At 46.8% G+C, this 27,632-nt stretch overlaps 1 protein-coding gene across 1 annotated transcript in view; it reads left to right on the top strand.

Moving 5' to 3' along the window:
* CPZ (carboxypeptidase Z) overlaps positions 1-27,632 on the top strand; it is a 27,958-nt gene continuing 326 nt past the window's right edge. The window contains exons 1-10 of the mRNA XM_081958986.1: positions 1-185; positions 10,854-11,228; positions 12,211-12,420; positions 15,407-15,603; positions 17,701-17,862; positions 19,434-19,592; positions 20,834-20,969; positions 22,412-22,551; positions 25,723-25,822; positions 27,438-27,632. The exon at positions 27,438-27,632 is cut by the window's right edge and continues 326 nt beyond it. Of these exons, the coding sequence (XP_081815112.1) occupies positions 65-185; positions 10,854-11,228; positions 12,211-12,420; positions 15,407-15,603; positions 17,701-17,862; positions 19,434-19,592; positions 20,834-20,969; positions 22,412-22,551; positions 25,723-25,822; positions 27,438-27,632 (1,795 nt within the window). The 5' untranslated portion in view covers positions 1-64. The remainder of the gene's footprint in view (positions 186-10,853; positions 11,229-12,210; positions 12,421-15,406; positions 15,604-17,700; positions 17,863-19,433; positions 19,593-20,833; positions 20,970-22,411; positions 22,552-25,722; positions 25,823-27,437) is intronic.

Genomic DNA, 27,632 nt, shown 5'->3' with positions numbered 1-27,632 from the left:
TCCGGGCAGCGGCCAGAGTCCCAAGGACGGGCGCAAAGCGGGACCTGGCCGGGCCGTACCAGGGATGCCACATCACTGCGAGCGCTGCCGGCGGCGGGGAGGCATGCGGAGGCGGGGGCTGCACGCGTGGCTGGCGGCGGTGGCCATCGGCATCCTGGCGCCCGCAGCCTCGCTCGCCGGACTGGGTAGGGAAAAGCGGGGCTTTGGGATAGGGGTGGGTGGGGGTGGGGGGCTCTTTGGGGTCATTCGGGGTTGGGGGGCTGGGGGATGTAGGGATTCCGAGCTGGGGGGATGGGAACCTGGGGGCTGGAGGCTGTGGGGCTGGGGGATGTGGGCTGTGGTGGAAGAGGCGGCTCCGCCAGCCCTGGGGAGCTGGGGGTCTGGGGGATCTGGGCTGGGGGGCTGGGGTGGAAGAGGCGGCTCCGCCAGCTCAACTTCGAATTTGGACCCTGCCTGACGTTGGGCACTTTTCCCGAGTCTTGGAAGGGCGAGAAAAAAGGTGCCGCCGGTGGATTGGGGTGGGCAGAGGGGATTCACCACGTGTTCGCCAGCCGTGGGGTGGGGGGTTTCTTGCCCAGCTGGACCTCCCCCTCCCGACTTCCTGCCGCCGCTTCTCGGGTGGGCTGACCTGCAGAAGGGAGGCAGGAGTCTCCCCCGTCCCCCGGAAAGGGCGCGCGAGTCCCGGGGAGTTTTAGAATAGAATAACAGAGTCAGAAGGGACCTCGCAGGTCATCTAGTCCAACCCCCCGCCCAAGCGAGAGACCCTACACCATTTCTGACCGAGGGCAGCCCAGTCTCTTCTTGAAAGCCTCCAGGAATGAAGCTCCCATAACTTCCGAAGGCAACTCCTGTTCCATGGGTGGATTGTTCCTATTGTCAGAAAAATTCTGCCTCCCTGGCGGTGGGAGATGCCGCGAAAGGAGGCAGCAGAGCGCAGCGCAGCGTTGGCTTGGCCATCGGGCGGAGCGGGATGCAATCTGGGTCGTTTCCTGAGGATCGGCTCCGAAAGCTGGGGAGACGAAACCTCTGGTCCAGGAGACCGACCCGTTTTGGATCCTGCAACGTTATGCTGGCAAACGTAGGTTCGGCTCCATTCCTCGGGCGGAGCGTTTCCCCACTCTGGGCTCCTGGTCGGGCCGGAATCAGAGAGATTAAGATTAAGTGGTGGAGGAGGAGGAGAGGAAGAAGAGAGGAGGGGGAGGGGGAGAGGAGGAGGAGGAAGAACTGTGGGGTCCTTGGTGCACTCTGAACTTGGTGGTTTTCTTGCAGACGTTTTATGACCCAACTAGGTAACATCATTAGTACTAGAAGGGAATTTGTGGAGAGGAAGGGAAGGAGGAGAGGGAGGGGAGGAGACGGAGAAGAGGAGGTCCTTGGTGCTCTGTAGACTTGATTGTTCTCTTGTAGACATTTCATGACCCAACTAGGAAACATCATCAGTGTTAGAAGAGAGAGGGGTTTGTGGAGAGGAAGAGGAGGAGGAGGTAGAAGAGGAGGAGGAGGAGGAGGAGGAGGAGGAGGATATGAATGACTATGGGGTCCTTGGTGCTCTCTGTGTTTGGTGGTTTTCTTGTAGACGTTTCATGACCCAACTAGGTAACATCATCAGTGCTAGAAGGGAGTGGGGTTTGCAGAAAGGAAGAGGAGGAGGACAACTTTCTGAACTTGGTTGTTCTCTTGCAGACCTTTCATGACCCTCTCCTCTAAATTCCAGGTTGCTTGTCTCCTTGATTAATTTCCACCCATTGCTTCTTGTTCTACCTTCCAGTGCCTTGGAGAATAGTTTGACTCCCTCTTCTTTCTGGCAACTCCTGAGATACTGGAAGACTGCTATCATGTCTCCCCTGGTTCTTCTTTTCATTAGCCATGCCCAGTTCCTGCCACCATTCTTCCTATGTTTTAGCCTTCAGTCCCCTAATCCTCTTTCTTGCTCTTCTCTGCACTTTCCCACAAAGTCTCAACCTCTTTATTATAGTGTGGTGGCCAAAACTGGATGCAGTGTTCCAGATGTGGCCTTACTAAGCCTTTACAAAGAGGTGCCACTACTCAACAACCTCTAGCTATAGCTACTGCTTTCCTGGTTATTACGTGAAAGTTCCTTTCACCGTGGAGGGGTCTGTTTTGCATCTCCCCCTCACTTCTCTCCAAAGACCCCCCTCTAAATTGTTACTCCCTCTGATAACTTGTCAAGGGAAAACATCTCAATTCTTCTATTTTTATTTTTATTTTATTATTTCGTTGGAAGACATGTCCTTCTGGGTTCAGCTCCAAGTGGGGAAAAAAACTCCATGGAAACATGGAGGCTGCTTGGAAAGATGGTTTAATGGTGGACAGGATCACATGGCTTGAGCTCCTGAACGGAAAAGGGGGATCAGATGCTTCCAGATGTTGCATGAAGAAGAAAAAGAGAGAGAGATGATGAAAATCCCTGGTTTTATGCCCTCTCTGGCCTTTGATCTTGAGCTTGTCTTCTGATTGGTTGTTAGACTCCCATGGGGCCATGCAGGGACAACTCTCTAAGCGGTGAGTCCAAGTTTGGTTGAGCATGGCTTCTTCCCAGGTGCCCTCCGGTGAGATTGGTAAAGGGCTAATACCATCATGCCTTAATCCCATCACCCTGGAGCTGAAGAGGGGGATCTTTGTTATGTGGAATAGACTGACTCGGGCCTTTTAATGGCCCATTGACAAAGGTGGGGGCTATTAAGAGTGAGCCCCTTTCCTGCCTAAAAACATGTTTCTCCATTTCTTATCCAGGGGAATATAATATTCTGCCTTTTTCAGTATTTCCCAGGATATTTCATTTTTCTAGGAGAACTGTGGGTTGTTTTTTTGTAAAAAGTCTTTTATTTTTCCCTTTCAAATTCATTCTTAGATATACATTCCTATAATTGCTATTTAACATTTGTCAATTCATATCATTTTTCCGCCTGTATATTTACATTTTAATATATTTTTATCCCCCCCCCCTAATTTAACCATGTGTCCTCTGAGATATTTATTTAGGATAGGATAGACTTTATTATCATTGTACAAAATAAATACAACGAAATTGGTTAAATTTCATGTTTTGTTCCTTGTTCTTTCTATTTATATCTCTTTTTTCAAGCCACTCGTAAAATCGCCCCCACGTCCTGTAATACGCTGGTTCCTCTCTGTCCTTTATTCTCAATGTCAACCTGTTCATTTCTGCACAGTCTAATATCTTCTTTATTACCTCCCCTTCCAAGGTAAACGGTGGGTTTTAACTTCCTACGATTTGGAGAATAAGTTTTGCCTTGCCAGGCATCGCTGATGCAACCTCCTGATGATGGTGAAGCAGAGCTGAGGCCCCGTGGGGGGGTATTTTTAAAGACACTTTTGAGGCCAGAACTCCCCCCCCCCCCCCCCCGTCTTGGCAGAAGAGGGGCAGCCCAATGGGTGGGCCTTTTCCCTGGATGGCAGCCTGGGTAACTGACTTCCGGTGGATGAGCTGAGTCCTTCCCTTTGTCTGCCTTTTCTGGCCTGGCTCAGCAGACTGAGTGAAGCAGCTGTTTTGGGGGAGATCTCCTCCCCTTTTGGGTGAAGGGAAGCCCCCACCCCCCTTACACACACACAGGATTCCTCCCCCTGGTAATTAATCTAATTGCGTTGGTCAGCAGCAGAGACAACAAGAGCCTCGTGGAGAGCTTTGGTTTCCGCTTGCTTCGCTTTGCGAGACCATCGTCCCCTGCTGGAAAGAAACAGCGGGTGCCTCTGGCAGCCCTGGGGGCTGGGTGGGGGTGGGGACATAAGGGCCCCCCTTGCTTGGCTTCTCTTAGGGAGTTTCAGCCTGTCTCCTGGGATGGGCAGGTCCCGTAGGCATGGAGGAGGAGGAGGAGGAGGAGGAGGAGGAGGAGGAGGAGGAGGAGGAGGAGGAGGAAGGCAAAGGTTTTGGCAAGGCTTAGGAAACAAAATGGAGCCCTTCATTTAGAAAGAACAATATATGAACGCTCGTTTCTCTGTCTCTCTGTCTCTTTCTCCTCCACACTGTTTGGAAAAAAGACATGACACAGGGCAAAGGGGAAAAGAGTAACAATGTCTTTTCTTTCTTTCTTTCTTTCTTTCTTTCTTTCTTTCTTTCTTTCTTTCTTCTTTCTCCTTTCTTTCTCCTTTCTTTTTTCTCCCTTCCCTCCTTTTTTTCTCCCATCCTTCTTTCTTTCTTTCTTTCTTTCTTTCTTTCTTTCTTTCTTTCTTTCTTTCTTTCTTTCTTTCTTTCTTTCTTTCTTTCTTCTTTCTTTCTATGAATTGTAAGATCCCAAAATACTTGTAAGCCCACACAGAGCCAAAATTAAGAACTTAAGTGGAGGCTTGAGAAAGAATCAGCATTTAATCTTCGATCAAAGGGTTGGCAGTTCCAACTGTCCTCTCTTTCTTTCTTCTTTCCTTCTTTTTTTTTCTTTCTAGATGCTGAGCTTGTCGATCAGAAAGGTCAGCAGTTCAGCAGTTCAAATCCCTAGGGCCACATAACAGAGGGCCAGACATACCTACTTTCAGCAACTGTTCTTTATACGTTTTAGCCTCCAGTCCTCTAATCCTTTTTTGTTGCTCTTCTCTGCATTCTTTCTAGAGTCTCAACATCTATTTTTACATCGTGGTGACCAAAACTGAATGCAGATATTCCAAGTGTGTCCTTACCAAGGCCTTATAAAGTGGTATTAACACTTCCAGTGATCTTGATTCTATCCCTCTGTTGATGCAGCCTAGAACTGTGTTGGCTTTTTTGGCAGCTGCTACACACGGCTGGCTCCTATTTAAATGGTTGCCCACTAGACTCCAAGATCCCTCTCAGGGTTACTACATAAGATTTTATGTCCAGGTTGTGAGAGGTCTGTAGATATTTTCACAGCCCTCTTTTTGACTCATGCAATATACAGGTCCTTGATTGAAGGCAGGCTGGCTGCAATTGTTTGTTTTTTTCTGCAGTCCTAACTATCTGTTGAAGTTTGTGTCTGTCTTGATTGGTTGCTGTGCCGAATCAGGCAATTATGGAAGGTAAAAATAACAGACTCAATCAATCCTCTGTAAGAACTGGATCAGCGGCTCCTTGGGCAGCCTGAGCTTTCTGCGTTGACACAGGAAGGACATTCTTCGTTGTGCCTTTTTAATGACGGTTCTAATTGTGAGGTGTCCATTTCAAGTCCTTGGAGATAATAGGACCTAAAACATGAAGGTCTCTAGTGTTGACTCCGTGTTGTCTAATATTGTAAGTTGTGGTAGAATAGTGGAGATTCTTCTCAAATCTACTATCATCTTCTACCCTCAAAACGATGCTATATAGGGCACTGCACACCAGAACATCTAGATCAGTGTTTCTCAACCTTGTCAACTTGAAGATATCTGGACTTCAACTCCCAGAATTCCCCAGCCAGCTGGGGAATTCTGGGAGTTGAAGTCCAGACATCTTCAAGTTGACAAGGTTGAGAAACACTGATCTAGATGCAAAGTCAGTTTTCCCCCACATGCCATCACTCTGCTAATCAACTAATTCCTTCAACGCTGTCAAATTATTTACTAAGACTGCATTGCTATTCTTCTTCTCATCCTCCCTATGACCTATCTCCTTTTCTACTTATGACTACAGCCTTGTTGCTTGTAACTTACGATTTAAATTGTTGCATTTAGTTTCCTAGTATGATCAATTTGAGCATTTTATTTTATTTATTTCGATCTTATGACTATCACTGTTGTATCTTATGATTCATGATGAGTGTATTTATGATGACTGTGATCGTGATTGATCACTTATATTCTCATGTACGCTGAGAGCTTGTGCATCAAAGACAAATTCCTTGTGTGTCCAACCACACTTGGCCAATAAAGAATTATACTTAAATGGGGCCAATTTGAGAGAAGAAGTCTGGAATCAGCAGCGATGACTGGAATTTCTCAAACTGAGGATGAAGAAGCTTTTCCAAAGCACAAAAAACTTGGCCAGGCCACGTCTTGTGGCTCTCCAGTGGCCAGTGGAGCTGGCAGCAGATTCAGACAGTGAGGAGGTTGGGGAGGAAGATGGGCCAGTCCTGGAGTCTGGGGAAGGCTCAGGTGAGGGCTCTGTGTCGGAGGCAGAGAGGGGCCAGGACTGTTTGACAGATATCAGCTGCCTTCGGAGTCAGACATCAGTGAGGCAGAAGAACAGCTGGAGCCTGTTCCCAGTGTGCGCATGCACAGAGCTGCCAGACAAAGGGAAGAGCTAAAGAACAGGGGTTGACTTGGGAGTAAGGCCACAGGTGGACGATGAATGCCCCCCCCAGAGGAAATCAAAGAGGAGCGAAAGGGGAGTGGAGTTTGCAGGAGACCATTAGTTCACTTCATTGGTTCATGACTCTCCCAGACAGCCAAGTGTTTTCTTGTATAGCATATCGGCCTGGCAGCTCTCCAAGCCTGCTAAGGTCTGTGGTTGTCAATTCACCCTTGAAAGCCTGTTTGCCGGGACTTTGCTGGACGTGAAGGAGAGGAATTCTCATCAGCTTAATAAAAAGGGGTTTTGTTGGGACAAGGTGTCTTCTTCGTGATTTTGGGAAGCCAAGGTCAGAATAACATGCAGGGTTCCAAACCTTCTCTTCCTTGAAATCTTCAGCTTTGGCATGTGTCATCAAAAGTCCCAGGCGAGAAGTCCGAATTCCAAATAACCTGAAATGAAAGTAACGTAGTCTGGTGATCACGGCCAGGACATAAACATTTTAGTTGCCATGATTCTGATTGGCACCCAGATATAAATATCCATTTTTGTGAATAGTCCGGATAAGGATTCTTTGCAATTCTCAAATGGAAGAATGCTTGGATTCCTACAATGGATGAATGCAGAAGTTGATGGAGTTAAACTGACTGTTTTGATTAACGGGGAAAAAAATACTTTTCTTTCTACGTGGAAAGCACTTCTGGACTTGGTGCAGAAGTTGGGGGGGGGGAACCACACTTTAATTTTGGGTTTTACCGATGAGATAGGCTTTTTGTTGCTAGTTGATACTATTATATAAAAGTAAAAAGTTGAGGTTTGATGTGATTATTTTACTCTACTGCACCATAGGGAGGCAGAAGTCAATGCCTTTTCTTTCTTTCTTTCTTTCTTTCTTTCTTTCTTTCTTTCTTTCTTTCTTTCTTTCTTTCCTTCTTTCCCTACACTTTTCCCTTCCTTTCCCCCTCCCCTATCCTTTCTACTATTTTCTTTCGTATTTCAGTATCTTTTAGTATTGATACATAAATAAATAAAACTTCGCTCTGAAAAAGAATAATAATTTGGGATTCTTTGCCGTTCTGTTCATCCAATTCGAGCAACGTAAACTTCCTGCAAGACACTCATATTCTGGCAGCCCCCTTCCCTATTTCTCTTCCCCCTCCCACCTTAGTTACAAAGTTTTGAAATCACAACTCCGATGAGTTTGTGGTCTCTTCGTGGTCTACTGCCGTTGCTTGAGCTCCATCCAGGGAAGAGAAGGAAGTGAGGAATTAAAGCAAGCAAAAAATAACAAGTGACGTCAGACATATTGGTTTAATTTCTGGGTTTCTGGGAGTTACTCCAGGGTCTGATACTTGGTGTAAATGTGTTGCATGTGCCCCAAATATCCCATGCCTTCAAAATTGAGTTTCCATATCTTAAAGCCATCCTCTCTGATGCTGTGAATTCTTAGCTCCCTTCTGTGTAGTTACTCAGAGTGTGTAGTTCAGCCACGGCTGAATAACGTTTTCATTACAGGTAGTCCTCGACTTACGAACAGCACTGAGTCCAGCATTTATGTTGCTAAGTGAGAAATTTGTTAAGTGAGTTTTGTCCCATTTTTATGACTTTTCTTGCCACGTTTTGTTAAGTGGATAACTTCAGTTGTTAAATTAGAAATACGGCTGTTAAGTGAATCCCGGATGCTTCCCCAATCACTTTGCTTGTCAGAAGGTCGCAAAAGGGGATCATGTGACCCCCCCGGGATGCTACGACCGTCATAAATGTGAGTCTGTTGTCAAGCATCTGAATGTAAATCATGTGACTCTGGGGATGCTGGTCATAACTGTGAAAAGGGGTCCTAAGTCCCTTTCCCCCCCCCCCAGTGCCGTTGTAAGTTTCAACAGTCAGTAAATGAACTATTGTAAGTCAAGAATTACCTGTATTTTTTCTCTCTCTCATGTTTCCCTCCTCAGATAATGTTCTGACCTTGGCTTCCCTAAAAAAGTCCTGGTCCTGACAAAACCCCTTTTATTAAACGAATGTGAATTCCTCCCATTCACCTTCAGCCAAGGCCTGGCAAACAGTCTTTCAAAGGAATATTTCTGACCACAGACCTTATCTAGCTTGGAAAGCTGCCATGTAAATATTTTCCCAAATGAGATGCTGTGCAAGGAAAGACTTGGCACAGAGTCTCTGAGATTCACGGACAGATCTTCACACTCCTGAAACAAACTAACGAATGAACAAATTGTTTCCTGCAAAAGCCCCCTCCCCTTTCACTCCTCTTTTATTTCTTATGGGAGGGGCCATTCACCATCCACCTGTGGCTTTACTCCCAAGTCAACTCTGATTTCTGAGCTGTTCTTTTCTTCTGGCAGCTCTGCGCATGCGCACACTGGGAACAGGCTCCAGCTGTTCTTCTGCCTCACTGATGTCTGACTCCGAAGGCAGCTGATAACTGGCTCTGGCCCCGTCTCTGCCTCCGACACAGAGCCCTCATCCGAGCCTTCCCCAGACTCCAGGACTGGCCCATCTTCCTCCCCAACCTCCTCACTGTCCAAATCTGCTGCCAACTCTGCTGGCCTCTGGCGGACCACAACAGATAAATATTTTTTAATCTGCACTGAGTCTCCTAAAAATGTGTAGTAGTAGTAGTAGTAGTAGTAGTAGTAGTAGTAGTAGTAGTAGTTGTTGTTGTTGTTGTTTTTGGCACTCTACACATTCTCTCTTCCTCTCAAATTTCACTTTGTGGAAAGTCAGAGATGAGGAGGCGTGGATGTCCTCTGCTTGTGGAATGATGGTGGTGAGGGCACAATCATCCTTAAACTGACACAACTGTCCTAATTTCTTAAAAGTAGGCATCAGTCCAGGTTTCTGGCTCCAAAAGAACCTGTCTATCTGGAATAATCAATCAGTCAATCAATCAGAATAGAGCTGGAAGGGACCTTGGAGGTCTTCTAGTCCAGCCCCCTGCTCAAGCAGGAGACCCTAAACAATTTCAATCAGTCAATCAATCAATCAATCAGAATAGAGCTGGAAGGGACCTTGGAGGTCTTCTAGTCCAGCCCCTTACTCAAGCAGAAGACCCTAGATCATTTCAATCAGTCAATCAATCAGAATAGAGCTGGAAGGGACCTTGGAGGTCTTCTTCCAACCCCCTGCTCAAGCAGGAGACCCTAGACCATTTAAGGGAGGTAGTTGTCTAGTCTCTTCTTAAAAACCTCCAGTGATGAAGCACCCACAACTTCTGGTGTCAACTTCTGTTCCACTAGTTAATTGTTCTCACTGTTAGGAAGTTAAGTTAAGTTAAGAATAAGCTCAAAGGCACCCCTGAAAGTCCAACTCAGTCAACTTCCTTTCATTCAGATCATCTCAAAACTGGGAATTCGCTTCTGAACTTCTGGTGAGGTTAGCAGGGAGACGTTTTCCACTAGAGGGGAGCAGAGATCCATATTTCGTTCCCGCTAAACTTCCGGGGATTCAGCTGCTTCTGGTTCAAAGGCCAATCAGCTGAAAGTCCTAACACGGATGGGAATGGGGTCGTTTTGACCACGTGGAATCATGTCCACTCCTGGGATGCCCCTGGTCACTGGCCAAATGAGAATGGTCTCCCCTCCGTAGTCTCCACTCATAGTGGGGGATCAGAAATCATTGATCTGGGACAGGGAATATGTGTGTGCTGGGTCTCAGGCTGCAATGCAAAAACCTCTCCCCTGCCTATCTTTTCATGAAATTTATATCATAAATATATTTTCATATATTAAATTTATATTATTGAGTCTGTCACCTGCAGCCTCCATCACTGTCTGCTTTGGCTCTGCGACCCAACAAGACAGACAGGGACTTCAGAGGAGAATCAGAACTGCAGAAAAAACAATGGCTGCCAACTTGCCTTCCATGGAGGACCTGGACACTGCATGAGTCAGAAAGAAGCCCATGAAAATATCTACAGACCCCTCCTCACATCATCGTCTTCTTTTAACAACCCCATAATCCCTTGCAGGGTGGCCTCTGGGCAACTCAATGGAGCTGAGTGTTCCCTGGCCGGATGCCCTTCCCTGTTGCCAATGCGGAGTTTTGTTCGGGAGATATACTCTATATCTATCTATCCATCCATCCATCCATCCATCCATCCATCCATCTATCTATCTATCTATCTATCTATCTATCATCTATCTATCCATCCATCTATCTATCTATCTATCATCTATCTATCATCCGTCTATCTATCTATCTATCTATCTATCTATCTATCTATCTATCTATCTGTCACCGTCTGTCTGTCTGTCTATCTCTGTATCTATCTATATATCTATATCTCTGTATCTGTATCTCAGTATCTATCTGTATCTATCTATCTTAACTCTACATCTATCTATCTCTGTATCTATCTATCAATCTATCCATCTATCTCTGTATTTATCTCTGTATCCTTCCCTCCCTCCCTCTTTGTTTCTTTCTTTCTTCTTTCCTTCCTTCTTTCTTTCCTTCCTTCCTTCCCTCCCCCTTTCTTTTTCTTCCTTCTTTCTTTCTTTCTTTCTTTCCTTCCTTCCTTCCCTCCCTCCCTCTTTCCCTTTCTTTTTTCTTTCTTTCCTTCCTTCCTTCCTTCGCTGTTAGGGTTGAAATGCACTTCTGGGTACTTTTGGACTGATTATTAATACTTTCTCCTTTCTTCCAGCAACCTGTGTGGATATCGGCCTGGGGTCTTGCAATGACGTATCTTATTCCAAAACAGCCTATCCTAATTTGCTGGACCAGAAAACCCGAGAAACAATCGAGTACAGTTCCGAGTACATCCTGGCGAGTGTACTTCACAACCTGCTGCAGGGAGAATGCAACCCCGACCTGCGCCTCCTCAGCTGCTCCATCATGGCCCCGAAGTGCGAAAATGGGGTTGTCGTGAAACCTTGTCGGAGGGTGTGCGAAAACCTGAGGAAAAGTTGCCTCCCGGCCTTCGACGCGATTGAAATGGCTTGGCCGTATTTCCTAGACTGCGATCGCTTCTTTGTGGATGAGGCGGAAGGATGCTTCGATCCGCTAGGGAAGCTGCGAGGTAAGGGGCCAAACCAGGTGGGGCTCCATGCTTCAGATACACAATACTCAGTTCCTTCCAGAAATGGTGGTGACTGGGATGCCAGGCTTACTTTGAACCCTTAAATCTAGGGAGTTGTTCTGACCGAGGCTTCCCAAGAGCACGAAGCAAACTCCTGGTCCCGACAAAAAAAAAAAAAAAAAAACCTTTTATTAATTTGCTGTGAATTCTGCTCATTCACATCCAGCCAAGTCTTTCAAGGGAGGATTTACAGTCACAGACCTTATCTGGCTTGGAGAGCTGCCAGGCCGAGATCTGCAAAACTTGGCAAGGAGCCTTGGAGAGTCACGAACCAATTAACTAATGGTCTTTCCTGCAAACTCCACTCCCCTTTCGCTCCTCTTTTGTTTCCTCTGGGAGGGGCCAGTCATCGTCCACCTGTGGTCCCTACTCCCAAGTCGGCCCTTGCTGCTTAGCTCTTCCCTTTGTCTGGCAACTCTGCGCATGCGCACACTGGGAACAGGCTCCAGCTGTTCCTCTGCCTCACTGATGTCTGACTCTGAAGGCAGCTGATAACTGGCATACGGCTCTGGCCTCATCTCTGCCTCCAACACAGAGCCCTCATCTGAGCCTTCCCCAGACTCCAGGACTCGCCCAGGTTCCCCCCCCAACCTCCTCACTGTCCGAATCTGCTGCCAGCCCCACTGGCCGCTGGCAAGCCACAACAGGAGTTAGCACAACTGTTGGTTGGCAGAAGCTGGGACAATAGGAGCTCACTCCATTACACGGCGCTAGGGATTCGAATTGCCAAAGGGCTGACCTTTCTGATTGACAAGCTCAGCGTCTTAGCCGCATAGTCACCCTTGCGTATAAAATAGGACATTGATGAAGGTTGTTCCCATTTTGCTAGCCCTTGCGGTGCTCCTTGGAGCCGTCGTTGGGGAGAAGCTAACAGTGATCTCCCTCCGCCGCTTACGTCTCAACTCCTCTTGTCTTCTTGAAGGTGAAATAGAATTTGCCGAAGAGGCCCTTAGAGAAGCACCGGCCTCCATCCAGTTCACGCACCACTCCTTCCCGCAAATGGTGAAAGTTTTGAAGAAGGTGGTCTCCCGATGTCCTCAGATTGCCCGGCTGTCCAGCATCGGACGTAGCTTTGAAGGAAAGGACCTCTTTGTGATCGAGTTCTCCACCAGCCCTGGGAATCATGAACTGCGTGAGCAACCACAAGGGTGCCTTCTCCTCCACCTTTGATCTCCTCCCCCTCCTCCTCTTCTTCCTTCCTTTCTTTTGGCTCCTACACCTTCTTTCTTCTCCTCCACTTCTTCTTCCTCCTCCTCCTCTTTCTACTCCTCCCCTTTTTTCTTCCTCCTCCTCCACTTCCTTCTCCTTTCGATTTCTCCTCCTTTTCTTTCTCCTCCTCCTCCTCCTCCTCTTTTTCTTCCTCCTCCTCCTCTTTCTCCCTTCCTGCTTCTCCCCTCCCTCTCCTCCTCTTTCCCTCCTCTTTCTCATCCTTCTCCACCCTCTTCCTTCCCTCCTCCCCTGCTTATCCCCCTCCTCCTTCTCCTCTTCCTCCTCCTCCTTCCCTTCCACTACTTCTTCCTCTTCCTCCTCTTTTTTCTTCCTCTTCCTCCTCCTTTCTATTTCTCCTCCTCTTCTTTCTTCTCCCCCTTCTCTTCCTCCTCCTCTCCTCTTGCTTCTCCCCTCCTCTCTTCTCTTTCTCCTCCTTCCCTCCCCCTTCTTTCCCCTTCTCCCCTCCTCCCCACTTCTTCCTCCTCCCCTGCTTATCCCCCTCTTCCTCTTCCTCCTTCCCCTCCTTTTCCTCCTCCTTCTTCTCTCCACTCCTCCTTTTCTCCTCCCCTCCTCCTCCTTCCCCTCCTCCTCCTCCTCCCTCCTCCTCCCTCTCACCTTCCTCCTCCTCCTTGTCTTTGGCCATTCTTTGAGTCCTTTCCAGCCTATTCCACCCTGTCCTGCTACTTCCTTCTGGGGCAGCTGTTGTTTCTTTTGCCTCTGCAAAGCACAGCAGGACAGATGTGGGGCAGAGCTGAATATAGGGCCAACAAGAAGCCTTGGCTGGGTAAAAAGCTCTTGATGGACTGGGACCCTCTGGCAACGGTTTGCAAGGCTGTTTGCAAACATGAGCTGTGGTGGCACCAGTAGTGGGATTCAGAAAGTTTGCAGCACTTTGGGGAAACCGGTTTCTGAACAGTTTGGTTGTCGGAAGAAATCATTAGGGCAGAGAACGGGTTGTTAAATTATTTGAATCCCACCACTGGGTGCCTCAGTGGTGAGAGTGCAGTACTGCAGGCTACTTCTGCTGACTGCCGGCTGCCTGCAATTTGGCAGTTAGAATCTCACCAGGCTCAAGGTTGACTCAGCCTTCCGTCCTTCCAAGGTCAGTAAAATGAGGACCCAGATTGTTGGGGACAATAGGCTGACTCTGTAAACCGCTTAGAAAGGGCTGTAAAAGCACTGTGAAGTGGTATATACAGTAAGTCTAAATACTATTGCTAGTCCTTCCTTCCTTCCTTCCTTGCTTCCTTCCTTCCTTCCTTCCTTCCTTCCTTCCTTCCTTCCTTCCTTCCTTCCTTCCTTCCTTCCTTCCTTCCTTCCTTCCTTGCTTGCTTGCTTGCTTGCTTGCTGGTACTATGCTTAGAATACAGTATTGCAGGCTAACTGCCCACTGCCATGAGTTCTATCCTGACTGGATCAAGGTCGACTCAGCCTTCTGTCCTTCCGAGGTCAGTAAAATGAGGACCCAGATTGTTGGGGACAATAGGCTGACTCTGTAAACCGCTTAGAAAGGGCTGTAAAAGCACTGTGAAGTGGTATATACAGTAAGTCTAAATACTATTGCTAGTCCTTCCTTCCTTGCTTCCTTCCTTCCTTCCTTCCTTCCTTCCTTCCTTCCTTCCTTCCTTCCTTCCTTCCTTCCTTGCTTGCTTGCTTGCTTGCTTGCTTGCTTGCTTGCTTGCTTGCTGGTACTATGCTTAGAATACAGTATTGCAGGCTAACTGCCCACTGCCATGAGTTCTATCCTGACCGGATCAAGGTCGACTCAGCCTTCTGTCCTTCCGAGGTGGGTAAAATGAGGACCCAGATCGTTGCAGGCAAGAGGCTGACTCCGTCAACTGCTTATGAGAGGGGCTGTAAAGCATCGTGAAGGGGTACATAAGACTAAGTACTATGGCTATTGCAAGAGGGTCAGTCCTAGTTGCAAGCCCCCATCCTGCCAGTTGTGGGAGGGCAGCTGAAGCCAAGTTGATCAGAGGCCGCCAGCCAGGGGTGAAATGCTACCGGTTCGCACCGGTTCGCACGAAGCGGTAGGGACAATTGTGGTTCTGTGAACTGGTAGCTAAGCTGCGCGATCTTTGGAAGCTTTTGCCTCTCGATTTTTAATGCATTTTTTTCCTGCCTATTTGCCAGAACCAGCAGGAAGAAAATGCTTTAAAAAGCACGAGAAAAAAAGCTTCTGATGATCGCATGGACCAGCTGTGAGCCGTGCAATCCTCAGAAGCTTTTTTTTCCACACTTTTTAAAGCATTTTTTTTTCCTGCCGGTTCGGGCGAATACCATATTTTTCAGAGTATAAGACGCATCTTTTCCCCCTCAAAAAAGGAGGCTGAAAATCTGGGTGCATCTTATAGACGGAATACAGCACTTTTGGCCTCCTGAAACCCTACCCCCTTTGCAAAAATGGCGATGCATAGCCTTTAGGAGGCTTATAGAATGCTCCTGGGGGCTGGGGAGGGCAAAAATGAGTGTAAAATGGCCTGTTTTTTGCTCGTTTTTGCCCCCCCAACCCTCAGGAGCACTCTATAAGCCTCCTAAAGGATATGCATACCCTTCGTTTGACAAAAAACGGGCCTGTTTTCGTGAAAAACGGGCCGTTTTTGGGAGGTCTACAGAGTGCAAAACCTTTTTTTTATAATTTGCCTCTTCAAAATCTTGGTGCGTCTTATACTCCCAAAAATACGGTAGGTAGTACATAATGCTTTTAAAAAATTTAAATTTGGCCACGCCCACCCAGTCACATGATCCCAGCACCACCGAGCCACGCCCACCGGGCCACACCTAGAGAACCATCAAAATGTCAAAAAATTTTACATTTCGCCACTTCCACCCACAGAAAGTTCAGCTGTCCTTCTTTTAGCACCAGGAAGGTGATTTAAGGGAGCCTCTCCTGGTTCATCTCTCCACAGTCAAGCCGGAGTTGAAGTACATCGGCAACATGCACGGGAATGAAGTTGTGGGCAGGGAAATGCTGATCTACCTTGCCCAGCATCTGTGTTCGGAATATCTTCTGGGCAACTCCAGGATCCAGAGGCTGGTCAACAACACTCGGATTCATCTCCTGCCCTCTATGAACCCCGATGGGTACGAACTGGCAGCAGAAGAGGTAAGGGCCAATTTGGGATCAAAACACCTAGGAGGTCAGTTCTGTTCTGACCGAGGCTTCCCAAAAGCACGAAGCGAACTCCTCGTCCCGATAAAACCTCTTTTATTTAGGATAAAGGGAATTCCTCTCCAGCAAAGTCCGGCCAACAGACTTCCAAGAGATTTCACAACTACAAACCTTTATCAGGCTTGGAGAGCTGCCAGGCCGATATCTTCTAAACACCAAGCTGTAGCAGCAATTACTTGGCAAGAAGTCAGGAAGAGATCTTCACCCTCATGAATTGAACGAATTGCCTCCTGCAAACTCCACTCCCCTTTCGCTCCTCTTTTATTTCCTCTGGGAGGGGCCATTCACGTCCACCTGTGGCCTTACTCCTGAGTTGACCCCTGTTCTTTAGCTGTTCCCTTCGTCTGGCAGCTCTGCGCATGCGCACACTGGGAACAGGCTCCAGCTGTTCTTCTGCCTCACTGATGTCTGACTCTGAAGGCAGCTAATAACTGGCATACGGCCCTGGCCCCCTCTCTGCCTCCAACACAGAGCCCTCATCAGAGCCTTCCCCAGACTCCAGGACTGGCCCATCTTCCTCCCCAACCTCCTCACTGTCCGAATCTGCTGCCAGATCCATTGGCCACTGCATGGCCACAACAGTTTTCTTCGCTCCTTTCAAATCAGCCAAGGTGAGAGCCTAATCAAGAAATCCCAATTAGCCCCATTGGAATCGATTGGAGTTTGAAAAATATTTTTGGTACAGTTTGGTAGGATCTCATGTAGTCAGTTGGTGTGGCCAAGAATCTCCCTTGCTACTTCCAGATGTTTTGGGCTGCAGCTCACTTCCCCTCGTTTCATGTCCCATGATCCAAAGTTCTGGAATTTTAACCCAAAAGAACAACTCACTGTCTGCCTCAGATCTAAAGCTGTAGAGGTAGAAAAGAAAAGAAATAGGCAAGAAAAACAAAATGCACGGGTACAGTATATGTCCGTGATGGCGAACGTATGGCATGCATGCCATAGATGGCACCTGGAGCCATTTGTTAGGGCATGCCAGGCATTGCATGCACTGGCCAGCTGACTTCGCCCTTCATTTTCAGCCCTTTTTCGACCTCCGGAGGCTTCCGTGAAGCCTCCGGATGGTGAAAAACAACCCAACGTGCAAACCGGAAGTTTGGGAATGGATTTCTGGTTTGCACGTTAGGACGTTTTCCTCCCTCCAGAGGCTTCAGGGATCCCAGAAGTTTGGGATTGGACTTCCTGCTTTCCTATTGGGCTGTTTTTCGCCCTCCAGAGACTTCAGGGAAGCCTCCTGAAGCCTCCAGTGGGGGCGGGGAAGACATTTTCGCCCTCCCCAGGCTCCTAGAAAGCTTCTGGAGCCCAGGGAGGGTGAAAAACGGGTGCATCGTGTGCAAAAAATGGGGGGAGGGGAGGGGTCACGCGCATGGAATTATGGAATTACACCAGCGCACGACCCCCCCCTGCGCTCCCCCCGCTTTTGGCACGCGATGGCAAAAAGGTTAGCCATCACTGGTATATGTGGCATCTTGCTCAATAGCAGTAACTGTGAGGGGGATCTTGGAGACCTAATGGACAACCATTTAAATAGGAGCCAGCAGTGTGCAGCAGCTGCCAAAAAAGCCAACGCAGTTCTAGGCTGCATCAACAGAGGAATACAGTAGAATCAAGATCATGTGAAGTGTTAATACCACTTTATAATGCCTTGGTAAGGCCACACTTGGAATTCGGCATTCAGTTTTGGTCACCACGATGTAGAAAAGATGCGGAGACTCTAGAAAGAGTGCAGAGAAGAGCAACAAGGAGGATTAGGGAACCTAAGAGGCTAGAACATATGAAGAACGGTTGCAGGAACTGGGGATGTCTAGTTTAATGAAAAGAAGGACCAGGGGAGACATGAAAGCAGGATTACTATTTTTGAGCCCAGTCACTTGAGAGAGGCCTAGGAGTCCCAGTAGACAATCTTGCTGTGTATTATGAGACATGCTCATCGAAATCCATTTATGGCACAATGAATGTTTCAGGGCATCCATGCTTTCACAACTGGCCCTGCTCCCCCTCTGAATTATTGCTCTTTCCTTCGGCTAACAGGGCGCTGGCTATAACGGCTGGATCAACGGGCGGCAAACAGCTCAAAACCTCGATCTCAACCGAAATTTCCCACATTTGACTTCTGAAGCTTACAGACTTGCCAAGATCCGGGGGGCTCGGATGGATCACCTCCCTATCCCACAATCTTATTGGCTGGGCAAGGTGAGGCATGTTAGCACTCGAAGGGGGTGGCCTGTCAAAATACAGACTGCAGAATAACCGAGTTGGAAGGGTCCTTGGAGGTCTTCTAGTCCACCCCCCTGCTCAGGCAGGAAACCCTACGCCACTTCAGACAAATGGTTGTCTAATCTCTTCTTTAAAATTTTCCCGTGTTGGAGCATTCACAACTTCTGGTGGCAAGTCGTTCCATTGATTAATTGTTCTGTCAGTCTACCATCAACACGATTGACCATTTGGACTTTAATTATTCCAAAATCCAACATTGGGTCCCTAATGTAAGAAGCATCTATGGTTGTTCCAGTCCAAATTTTTAACTAGCAAGTCTTAAAATGACTCATTTTTAATTTCACGGACAATCACAACTCACACTGGTGTGCAAGCTCTCTTTTACAGCCATCTAGAGCCTGATTCCCTGCATTTTACACCAATAAGGATTTGTGAATAGCAATGGCACTTAGACTTATATACCGCTTCACAGTGCTTTAACAGCCCTCTCTGAGTGGTTTACAAAGTCAGCCTCCTGCCCCCAACAACCTGGGTCCTCTTTTTACCGACCTCCGAAGGATGGAAGGCTGAGTCCACCTTGAGCCAGTCAGGATCGAACTGCTGGCAGTTGGCAGAGTTAGCCTGCAATACTGTATTATAAGCACTGGGAAGGAAGGAGGGAGGGAGGGAGGACTAACAATACACAGTGCTTTAACAGCCCTCTCTAAGTGGTTTACAAAGTCAGCCTCCTGCCCCCAACAACCTGGGTCCTCAATTTACCCACCTCGGAAGGACGGAAGGCTGAGTCAAACTTGAGCTGGTCAGGGTCGAACTTCCTGGCTGTGGGCAGAGTTTGCCTGCAATACCACATTCTAAACACTGCGCCATCAGGGTTACTTATAAGATTAAAAGGAGGCAAACGAAGGGAGGAGGAAGAGGAGAACAAGGAGAGCAATAGCACTTAGACTCCGCTCCATTTGGATTTACAACCCTCTCTGAGAGGTTTACAGAGTCGGCCCCTTGCCCCCAACACTGGGTCATCATTTTACTGACCTTGGAAGGCGGGAAGGCTGAGACTACCTAGAGCCAGTCAGAATCAAACTGCTGGCAGTCGGCAGAGTCAGCCTGCAATACTGCATTCTAACCACTGGGAAGAAAGGTAGAAAGGAAGGAAAGAAGCACTTAGACTTATATACCGCTTCACCGTGCTTTTCAGCCCTCTCTAAGCAGTTTACAGAGTCAGCCTCTTTCCCCCAACAATCTGGGTCCTCATTTTACCAACCTTGGATGGAGGGAAGGCTGAGTCCACCTTGAGCCAGTCAGGGTCGAACTCCTGGCTGTGGAATGCAGAGTTCAGCCTGCAATGCTGCTGTGAAGTTCCCAGAAGACGGCCTAATTCGTTTACGAGCCTCCAGACATAGCTCAAAGGAAATCCAGTCATTTATTAGGATCGACATTCTGGCGTGGACTCCGGTGGAGCTAAAACTCTAATCACTGCGCCACCGGCACTCCCTGAAGCATCCTTAACTATCCCTTCTTCCCGTGGTCCTTTTCAACTCCTCCTTCAGGTGGCCCCAGAGACCAAAGCCGTCATGAAGTGGATGAAGTCCGTCCCGTTTGTGCTGTCTGCCAGTCTCCACGGGGGCGATTTGGTCGTTTCATATCCGTACGATTTCTCCGTCCACCCTACGGAGGACAAAATGCTTTCTCCAACCCCGGATGAGAAGGTAGCGCCACGTGACGAGGTCTTAAAATGCTCAACTAAAATATGAAGAGAATGTGATGAGGAAAAGTTTGTTGTTGTTGTTTGCCAAAGTTAAGCCCTCTTTCATTCCCCTCCCCCCCCCTATTAAAAATGTTAGGTTTAAATCTCCATTCTCAAACTTAACGCAGAAAAGAATCAAACAAATCGCAAATGAGTATTTCTTTATTGGCTTTTTATTTTAAAAAAATTTATAGACGCTAGGGATTTGAACCGCCGAAATGCTGACCTTTCTGATCGACAAGCTCAGCGTCTTAGCCACTGAGCCACCGCGTCCCCTCCAGAGTGGGATGGAGGCCACTAAATGGCTGATTTGAGTGTGCAGTGTCGCCGAAGGGTGGGAGTTGGGGGCTCATTATTTGATCATTATTTTATATCATTTTCATTTTCTCTCTACTTTGTGTTTTTATTGTCCGTAAGCCATCTAGCGTCAGAGTGAGCGATAGACTGTATAATATATAGGCAGCTATATACATTTCCTAAAATAAATAAAATTCCGATCAAAACGTGAAAGGAAGATCAGCATGGTGGACCCCCCAAGTCTTGCTTCTTCTGAATGAGGTCTTCTTTCCTGAAGAAGCCAGAAGAAGCTGTGGGTGAACTGAGGATCCAGTGGCCTTTATTTTATTTATTACAAGCTATAAACCTGGCCCAGGTAGATGTTTATCCCAATCCTGTATTAGACATTCACAAATGTCCGGACCAAACGTAATTTATAATGTTGGATTTTTTCCCCTCACCAGAGGGAGACCCCTTGTGGAGTATGGTGAAGCCGTTACCACGGCAACTCCACTGTGCTGTACAGTAGAACCCGTTTTAAGGCACAACAGGCTGTATCTTAACAGAACACACACCCCGAAGGGTGTTAGGGGTGTCTTACCACCACAGTATTTGTTTCCAGAGAGTGAGTCATCTGTGTACCAAGTTTGGTTGAAATTGCTCAAGGCGTTCCAGAGTTATGCTGGTACACACACACAGACACACACACACACAGACAGAGCCATTTTTTAATCGATATAGATTTTTTGAATTTATATTGCTGCCTGTTCACCCACGGAGAGCCAAGGCGGCTTGCGGAATATAAAACCACATTTAAAACAATAAAACGGATAAATTTGGAGATGTCTAGAAGGCCGCCAGGAACTGTGAACAGAACGCACTGAAAATATCAAGAGTTTAATCTGCAACTTGTAAACGTTGGTTTAGATGTTCAAGCTGCTTTCTAAAACCTACGCGGACGCGCACCCTGGCATCTCGGACAAATCTGAAATGCGTTGCGGCGGAAATTTCGTCCGGCAAGGAGGCATCATAAACGGGGCTGAGTGGTACAGCTTTACTGGAGGTAAAACTTTCTGGTGGGTTTTTATGTTTTGTTTTTCTACTTCTGCAAGCGGTTTTGATGTTCTACGCCGCCGTAGGAGGGGGAAACGCCTGGAGGAGGAGAAAGAAGCAGCTCGCTCACGTAATCTCTCCGTAAGTGAGCGAGAGACACCTACCACTTAAAAATGGGGGTGCTACCTCGATGGAGCCACGGCCATTGAAAAACCCACATGTCTTGCTGGCCAGGCTAATGCAGGCATGCATAATTTACAAAGCCCCAAACCAAAGACTGTCTGTCTGCTGTGTATCGAGATCCTGCGACCACCATCGTTTCCAGCATCTTGGGCGGGTAGCAAAACCAGCCCGACGACCACAAAGCCGGCAGCCTTGCCGGACTAACAAAGTCCAGCAGGAAACTTTGTGATGACATCCGAAGGTGGGGGAAAACAATGTTTTGTAGACGCTGGTCTAAAAAGAAACCTTCAGCTGGAGGTTTTCTGCTTGGCTACGGATGGGGCTTTTGGCTGTGAGTTTTGTAGGGATCCTGACATGTGTTGTGTTTCCTCCATTGTGTTGGAGGCCCAGTCTGCTTTTTTCCTACCCCTTCGCCATGCAAAACAGAATAACAAAGTTGGAAGGGACCTTGGAGTTCTTCTAGTCCAACCCCCCGCTCAGGCAGAAGGCCCTATAGCATTTCAGACAAATGGTTGTCCAATCTCTTCTTCAAAAGTTCCAATGTTGGAGCATTCACAACTTCTGGAGGCAAGCTGTTCTCACTGTGAAAAAATTTCTCCTTAGTTCTAGGTTGCTTCTCTCCTTGATGAGTTTCCATCCGTTGCTTCTTGTCCTGCCTTCAGGTGCTTTGAGTAGAGTAGAGTAGAGTAGAGTAGAGTAGAGTAGTGTAGAGTAGAGTAGAGTAGTGTAGAGTAGAGTAGAGTAGAGTAGAGTAGTGTAGAGTAGAGTAGAGTAGAGTAGAGTAGAATAGGGGGAGTGGGAGTGGGAATAGAATAGAATAGATAGAATAGATAATAGAATAGAATAGAATAGAATAGAATAGAATAGAATAGAATAGAATAGAATAGAATTCTTCATTGGCCAAGTGTGATTGGACACACAAGGAATTTGTCTTCGGTGCCTATGCTCTCAGTGTACATAAAAAGACAAGATACATTCGTCAAGAATCATAAAGTACACTTAATGATAGTCATAGGGTACAAGTAAGCAATCAGGAAACAATCAATATTTATATAAATCCTAAGGATACAAGCAATCAAGTTGCAGTCATAAGTGGGAGGAGATGGGTGATAGGAACAATCTCCTACCTATTTGGAGAATAGATTGACCCACTCTTCTTTATGGCAATCCTTTAGATACTGGAAGGCTGCTATCATGTCACCCCCAGTCCTTCTTTTCATTAAAGTTACCACTGGATCAAAATTCTGTTGTTGCTTTTTCTTTCTCCAGGAATGGCGGATTTTAATTATCTCCATACAAACTGCTTTGAGATAACTTTGGAGCTTGGGTGCGAGAAGTTTCCTTTGGCTGATGAGCTGTACAAACGGTGGCAAGAGAACGAGGAAGCTCTTTTGAAACTCATGGAAATGGTACCCTTTGTTTTCCTTTGACCTCTCTCTTTTTTCTGTCACGGGCCTCTCCACAACAAACAAGAGATTGTCACTCTTTGGTCCTAGAACAAATTTACACTCAGTGGGAATGGAATAGACAGAACAGAACAGAATATGGAAAGAATGGAATGGATGGAATAGAATAGAATAGAATAGAGCAGAACAGAACAGAACAGAACAGAATATTGTTAGGATAGGATAGGATAGGATAGGACAGGACAGGATAGGATAGGATAGGATAGGACAGGACAGAATATGGAAAGACTAGAATGGAATAGAATGGAATATAAGAGTAGAGCAGAGCAGAGCAGAACAGAACAGAATATGGAAAGAATAGAATAGAATGAAATAGAATAGAATAGAGCAGAACAGAACAGAACAGAACAGAACAGAATATTGTTAGGATAGGATAGGATAGGATAGGATAGGATAGGATAGGATAGGACAGGACAGGACAGGACAGAATATGGAAAGAATAGAATGGAATGGAATGGAATATAAGAGTAGAGCAGAGCAGAACAGAATATGGAAAGAATAGAATATGGAAAGAATAGAATGGAATAGAATAGAATATAAGAGTAGAGCAGAGGAGAACAGAACAGAACAGAACATGGAAAGAATAGAATATGGAAAGAATAGGATAGGAGAGGACAGGACAGAACAGAACAGAATATGGAAAGAATAGAATAGAATGGAATAGAATAGAATAACGCAGAGCAAAACAAAACAGAATATGGAAAGAATAGAAGAGGACAGGAGAGGAGAGGAGAGGACAGAACAGAACAGAACAGAATATGGAAAGAATAGAATAGAATGGAATAGAATAGAATAACGCAGAGCAAAACAAAACAGAATATGGAAAGAATAGAAGAGGACAGGAGAGGAGAGGAGAGGAGAGGAGAGGAGAGGACAGAACAGAACAGAACAGAACAGAATATAGAATAGAATAGAGTAGAATAATCGCTGGAAAGAACCTTGGAGGTCTTCTAGTCCAACCCTCTCCTGAAGCAGGAAACTCTATGCAATTCCAGACAAATGTCCGTCCAATCCCTTCTTAAAAACTTCCAACACAACTTCTGAAAGCAAACCATTCCAGTGAACGAATGAATATTTTGATCTAGTTATAGCTGTTTATAGGTAGTCCTTGACTTATGGCCACAATCGAGCCCAACATTTCTGTTGCTATGCGAGACAATCATTACGTGAACCTTGCCCCATTTTACAACCTTTCTCACCGCAGTGGCTAAGGGAATCACTGCAGCTGTTGAGTTAGTCACACGGTTGTTAAGTAAATCAGGCTCACCGTTGACTTTGCTGGTCAGAAGCTCGCAAAGAAAGGACCACGTCCTTATTTCGCTGCCCTCAAAATAGATGTCAGCAGAAGCATTTGTAGGGACTTGGGAAGGCTGCCCACCTTCCCGGATCTCAGCCTGTTTCCCCTGTTAATACAACCGTTGGACATTTTCACGTCTTATTTAAAGTTTTATGTGGAGGTTCTTCTTTGAGAAGTTCGGAGTCAGGCATCAGTGGGGCAGACGAACAGCTGGAGCCTGTTCCCAGTGTGCGCATGCGCAGAGTTGCCAGACAAAGGTAACAGCTAAAGAAGAGGGGTCGACTTGGGAGTAAAGCCACAGGTGGGCGGTGAATGGCCCCTCCCAGAGGAAATAAAAGAGGAGGAAAAGGGGAGTTTGCAGGGGACCATGAGTTTGCTTAATTGGTCCATGACTCTCCGAGACTCCTTGCCAAGTTTTGCAGATATTGGCCTGTCAGCTCTCCAAGCCAGATAAGGTCGGTGACTTTAAATCCTCCTTTGAAAGACTTTGCTAGATGCGAAGGAGCAGAATTCACAGTCAATTAATAAAAGGAGACAAGGAGTTTGCTTCATGCTCTTGGGAAGCCTCAGTCAGGACAGACTCAGATGATCGGGGTAAGAACAAATCCACCAAAGGCATAAGAACCCACCCTTCCTAAATCCCCACCAGCATGGTCTCTTTCTCCCAGAACCTTCGTTTGCAACCACCATTTCTTTCCAGGCTCTTTAAAAGCTCCCTGCAGGCCACAAATCCTGCTTGTAGTTTTATCCTTAAATAAAATTGGATTCCACTTGGTTTTAATCTTGTCTTCGGCTAATCTGCTCCGTAAATCCAAATGGAAGTGGATTACGTCTACTTGAAGGACTTTGAGAGGGAAAATCCTATATTAGCCGTGACTGTGCCAACCTCCTCCTGTTGTGTATCTAGTCATCCGCTGTTATCCCCAAGCGCTGACCTCACCTCCCAAGGGAGCAATCAGGCTTAAAAGCAACAAGATTAAGCAAAAGGATCACAGGCATATTTCACACCAAATAGCTTGCTTCTCTTCCTCTCCCTCTCTCTCCCTTTCTCTCTCTCCCCCTCCCTCTCCATCTCTCTCTTTCTTTCTGTCTTCATTGCCATAGATTAGAGAAAGAGGCATTTTGTGCTCCATGATACATCTTCAGCTGGTAAAAGTTTGCACCCAGGAATTCTTCCATCTTCCCAAGATTAAGCCTCCAAATCATTTTACTTGCTTACTGTTCTGATCTAGGCTTCCCAAAATCTTGGCCAATCCAGATTTATTTAACAACTGCATTACTAACTTAATAAGTAAGGGGTGTGGTGGCCTAGAGGTGGAGCTCTCACCTCCCAATCAGGAGGCTGTGGGCACGTTGAGAATAGATCTGCTGAATATAACTCCACATTGGTGACAGGGAAGGGCATCGGGCCAGTAAACCCTCCGCTCCATTCAGTTGCCCAGACTTCAGCCCACAAGGGATTATTGGGTCGTTAAAAGAAGATGATTACTAACTTAATAAGTGCAATTATTCGCTTTACAATTGTGGCAGGAAAATTCGTAAAATGGCCCAAAACTCACTTAACAAATGTTTCCCGTAGCAGGCATAAATTTTGGGCTCGATTGCGGACTACCTGTATTACAGCCATTTCTTAAGACTTTCGCATTAATGAACTAGGATTCACCATATTCTGCCATTAAACTGGTTGAGCACCAAAGGGGAAACACGCCCAATTTCTTAGAGTAGCAGACTGCGGCAGGGGAGGCTACGTGTGAACAGAAGTGAGGAAGGAACATAAAATAATCACTTCTTAACCGCGTCCTTCTGATTCTTGGCAGGTTCACCGCGGCATAAAAGGAATTGTATCTGACAAATTTGGAAACCCAATCAAGGATGCCCGAATTTCGGTCAAAGGCATCCGCCATGATATTCTTACAGGTAAAACAGATTTGGAGAAGCAAATGCGCAATTAAACTTTTGGGTTTAGATTTGTTTTCCTCTAAAATGTTAGCCAATTCACTCGGAAAACAAACTAGGGTGTTGATTGATTCACAGATTTGCATCCGAACTTGTTCTAATTACAAAATCTAAAAACAATAAACAAAGGTTAAAATTGCAAGAGACAAAAAAATTACAGAATTAAAATGCATTCCAAAAATATATTAGTATCTCCAGTAATCTTTCTTGATGAGCACATTTGAAAACTTCTAGCAGATTGATTTAAGCGCCTGTCCTCAGCCGACACAGAATTCTTTTTCACATTTTTAACATCTCATTACACAGTGTTACCCCTTGTTTCTTGATAAGCTAATTATTTAAGTACACACTCCGCCTTAGGGAATATTCTACACCTTTCAACTCTTAGCAATCGATTTGCTGGGATTTACAGAGAGCCCTCGACTTGCGACCGCGATTGGGCACAAAATTTCCGTTGTTAAGTGAGACATGGGTTAAGTGAATTTTCCCCCATTTTGTGGCCTGTCTTGCCACAAATATTAAGTGAATCACTGCAGTTGATAAGTTAATAAACTGGTTGTTAAGTGAATCTGGCTTCCCCATTGACCCACTGAAGGTTGCAAAAGGGGGTCACATGAACTTAGGATGCAGCGACCGTCATAAATATGGATCAGTTCTCAAGCATCCAAATTTTAATCACATATCAAATCAAAGTTGCAACTTTGAAAAATGGTCATTAAGTCACATTTTTCCGTGCCGTCGTAACTTTGAACGATCGCGAAACAAACTGTTGTAAGTCGAGGACTATCTGAATTTTAGCATTCCTAGTTCCAAGCAGAATTTTAATGAAGAAACAGGTAAGTTAAAAGCCCTGAATTCGGGCTCTGCCAGAGGACAAAATAAAACTAGAATGAATGCACAGAGGGTGGAGTTGGACTATCCCCATCCTCTAAATCAGGGGTGTCAATCTCAAGGCCCAGGGGCCGCATCCAGCCCATGGGGTGCTTATATCTGGAAACAGCGAAGGACCCGCACACGGTGCCTCTGCCAGCAAAAATGGAGCTTGGGAGGGCCTTCTGTAGCCCTCAAGCTCCATTTTTGCTTGCAGGAGGCCATCACAGCCGGAAATGGGGCCCACAAGGACCGTGCACAGCCCTTTCGAGCAAAGTTTTCAGCGGCATAAGGTTGCAGGAGGTCATCGCAGCCGGAAATGGGGCCCACAAAGGCTGCACCCAGCCCCCCCCCCCCGAGCTCCGATTTCACTGGCAAAAGGTTGCAGGAGGCCATCGCAGCCGGAAATGGAGCCCACAATAGCTGCACGCGGCCCTCTCGAGCGCCGGTTTCCCTGGGAGAAGATTGCAGGAGGCTGTCGCAGCCGGAAATGGAGTCCACAAGGGCTGTGTGTGGCCCTCCCAAGCTCCGTTTCCGATGGCAGAAGATTACAGGAGGCCGTCGCAGCTGAATTGGAGCTCAGGAGGGCAGCGCCCATGCCCCCCCCCAGTCTCCCCAAAGTCAAAGACAACCCTGATGCGGCCCTCAATGAAGTGGTGTAAATTGTAAATTGTGATGGTATGGTCCTTTTGTTTTGTATTTTTAGCTGATGACGGAGACTATTGGAGACTTCTGCCCCCTGGCACGTACATCGTGAGTGCCCAGGCAAGGGGCTACAGTAAAGTCCTGAAGAAGGTTACTCTGCCTGCCAAGATGGCCAGGGCTGGCCGAGTCGATTTTGTCCTGCAATCCCTCAATGGAAAGTTTAGAAAACTTCCCGCAAGACGAGTGTATGATCCTC

This window comes from Natrix helvetica (assembly GCF_964273705.1).
Source record: "Natrix helvetica genome assembly, chromosome: 7".
In the NCBI taxonomy this organism is placed as follows: Eukaryota; Metazoa; Chordata; class Lepidosauria; order Squamata; family Natricidae; genus Natrix; species Natrix helvetica.
The sequence above is the reverse complement of the archived record's forward strand: the minus strand, read 5'-3'. Positions and strand labels throughout refer to the sequence as shown.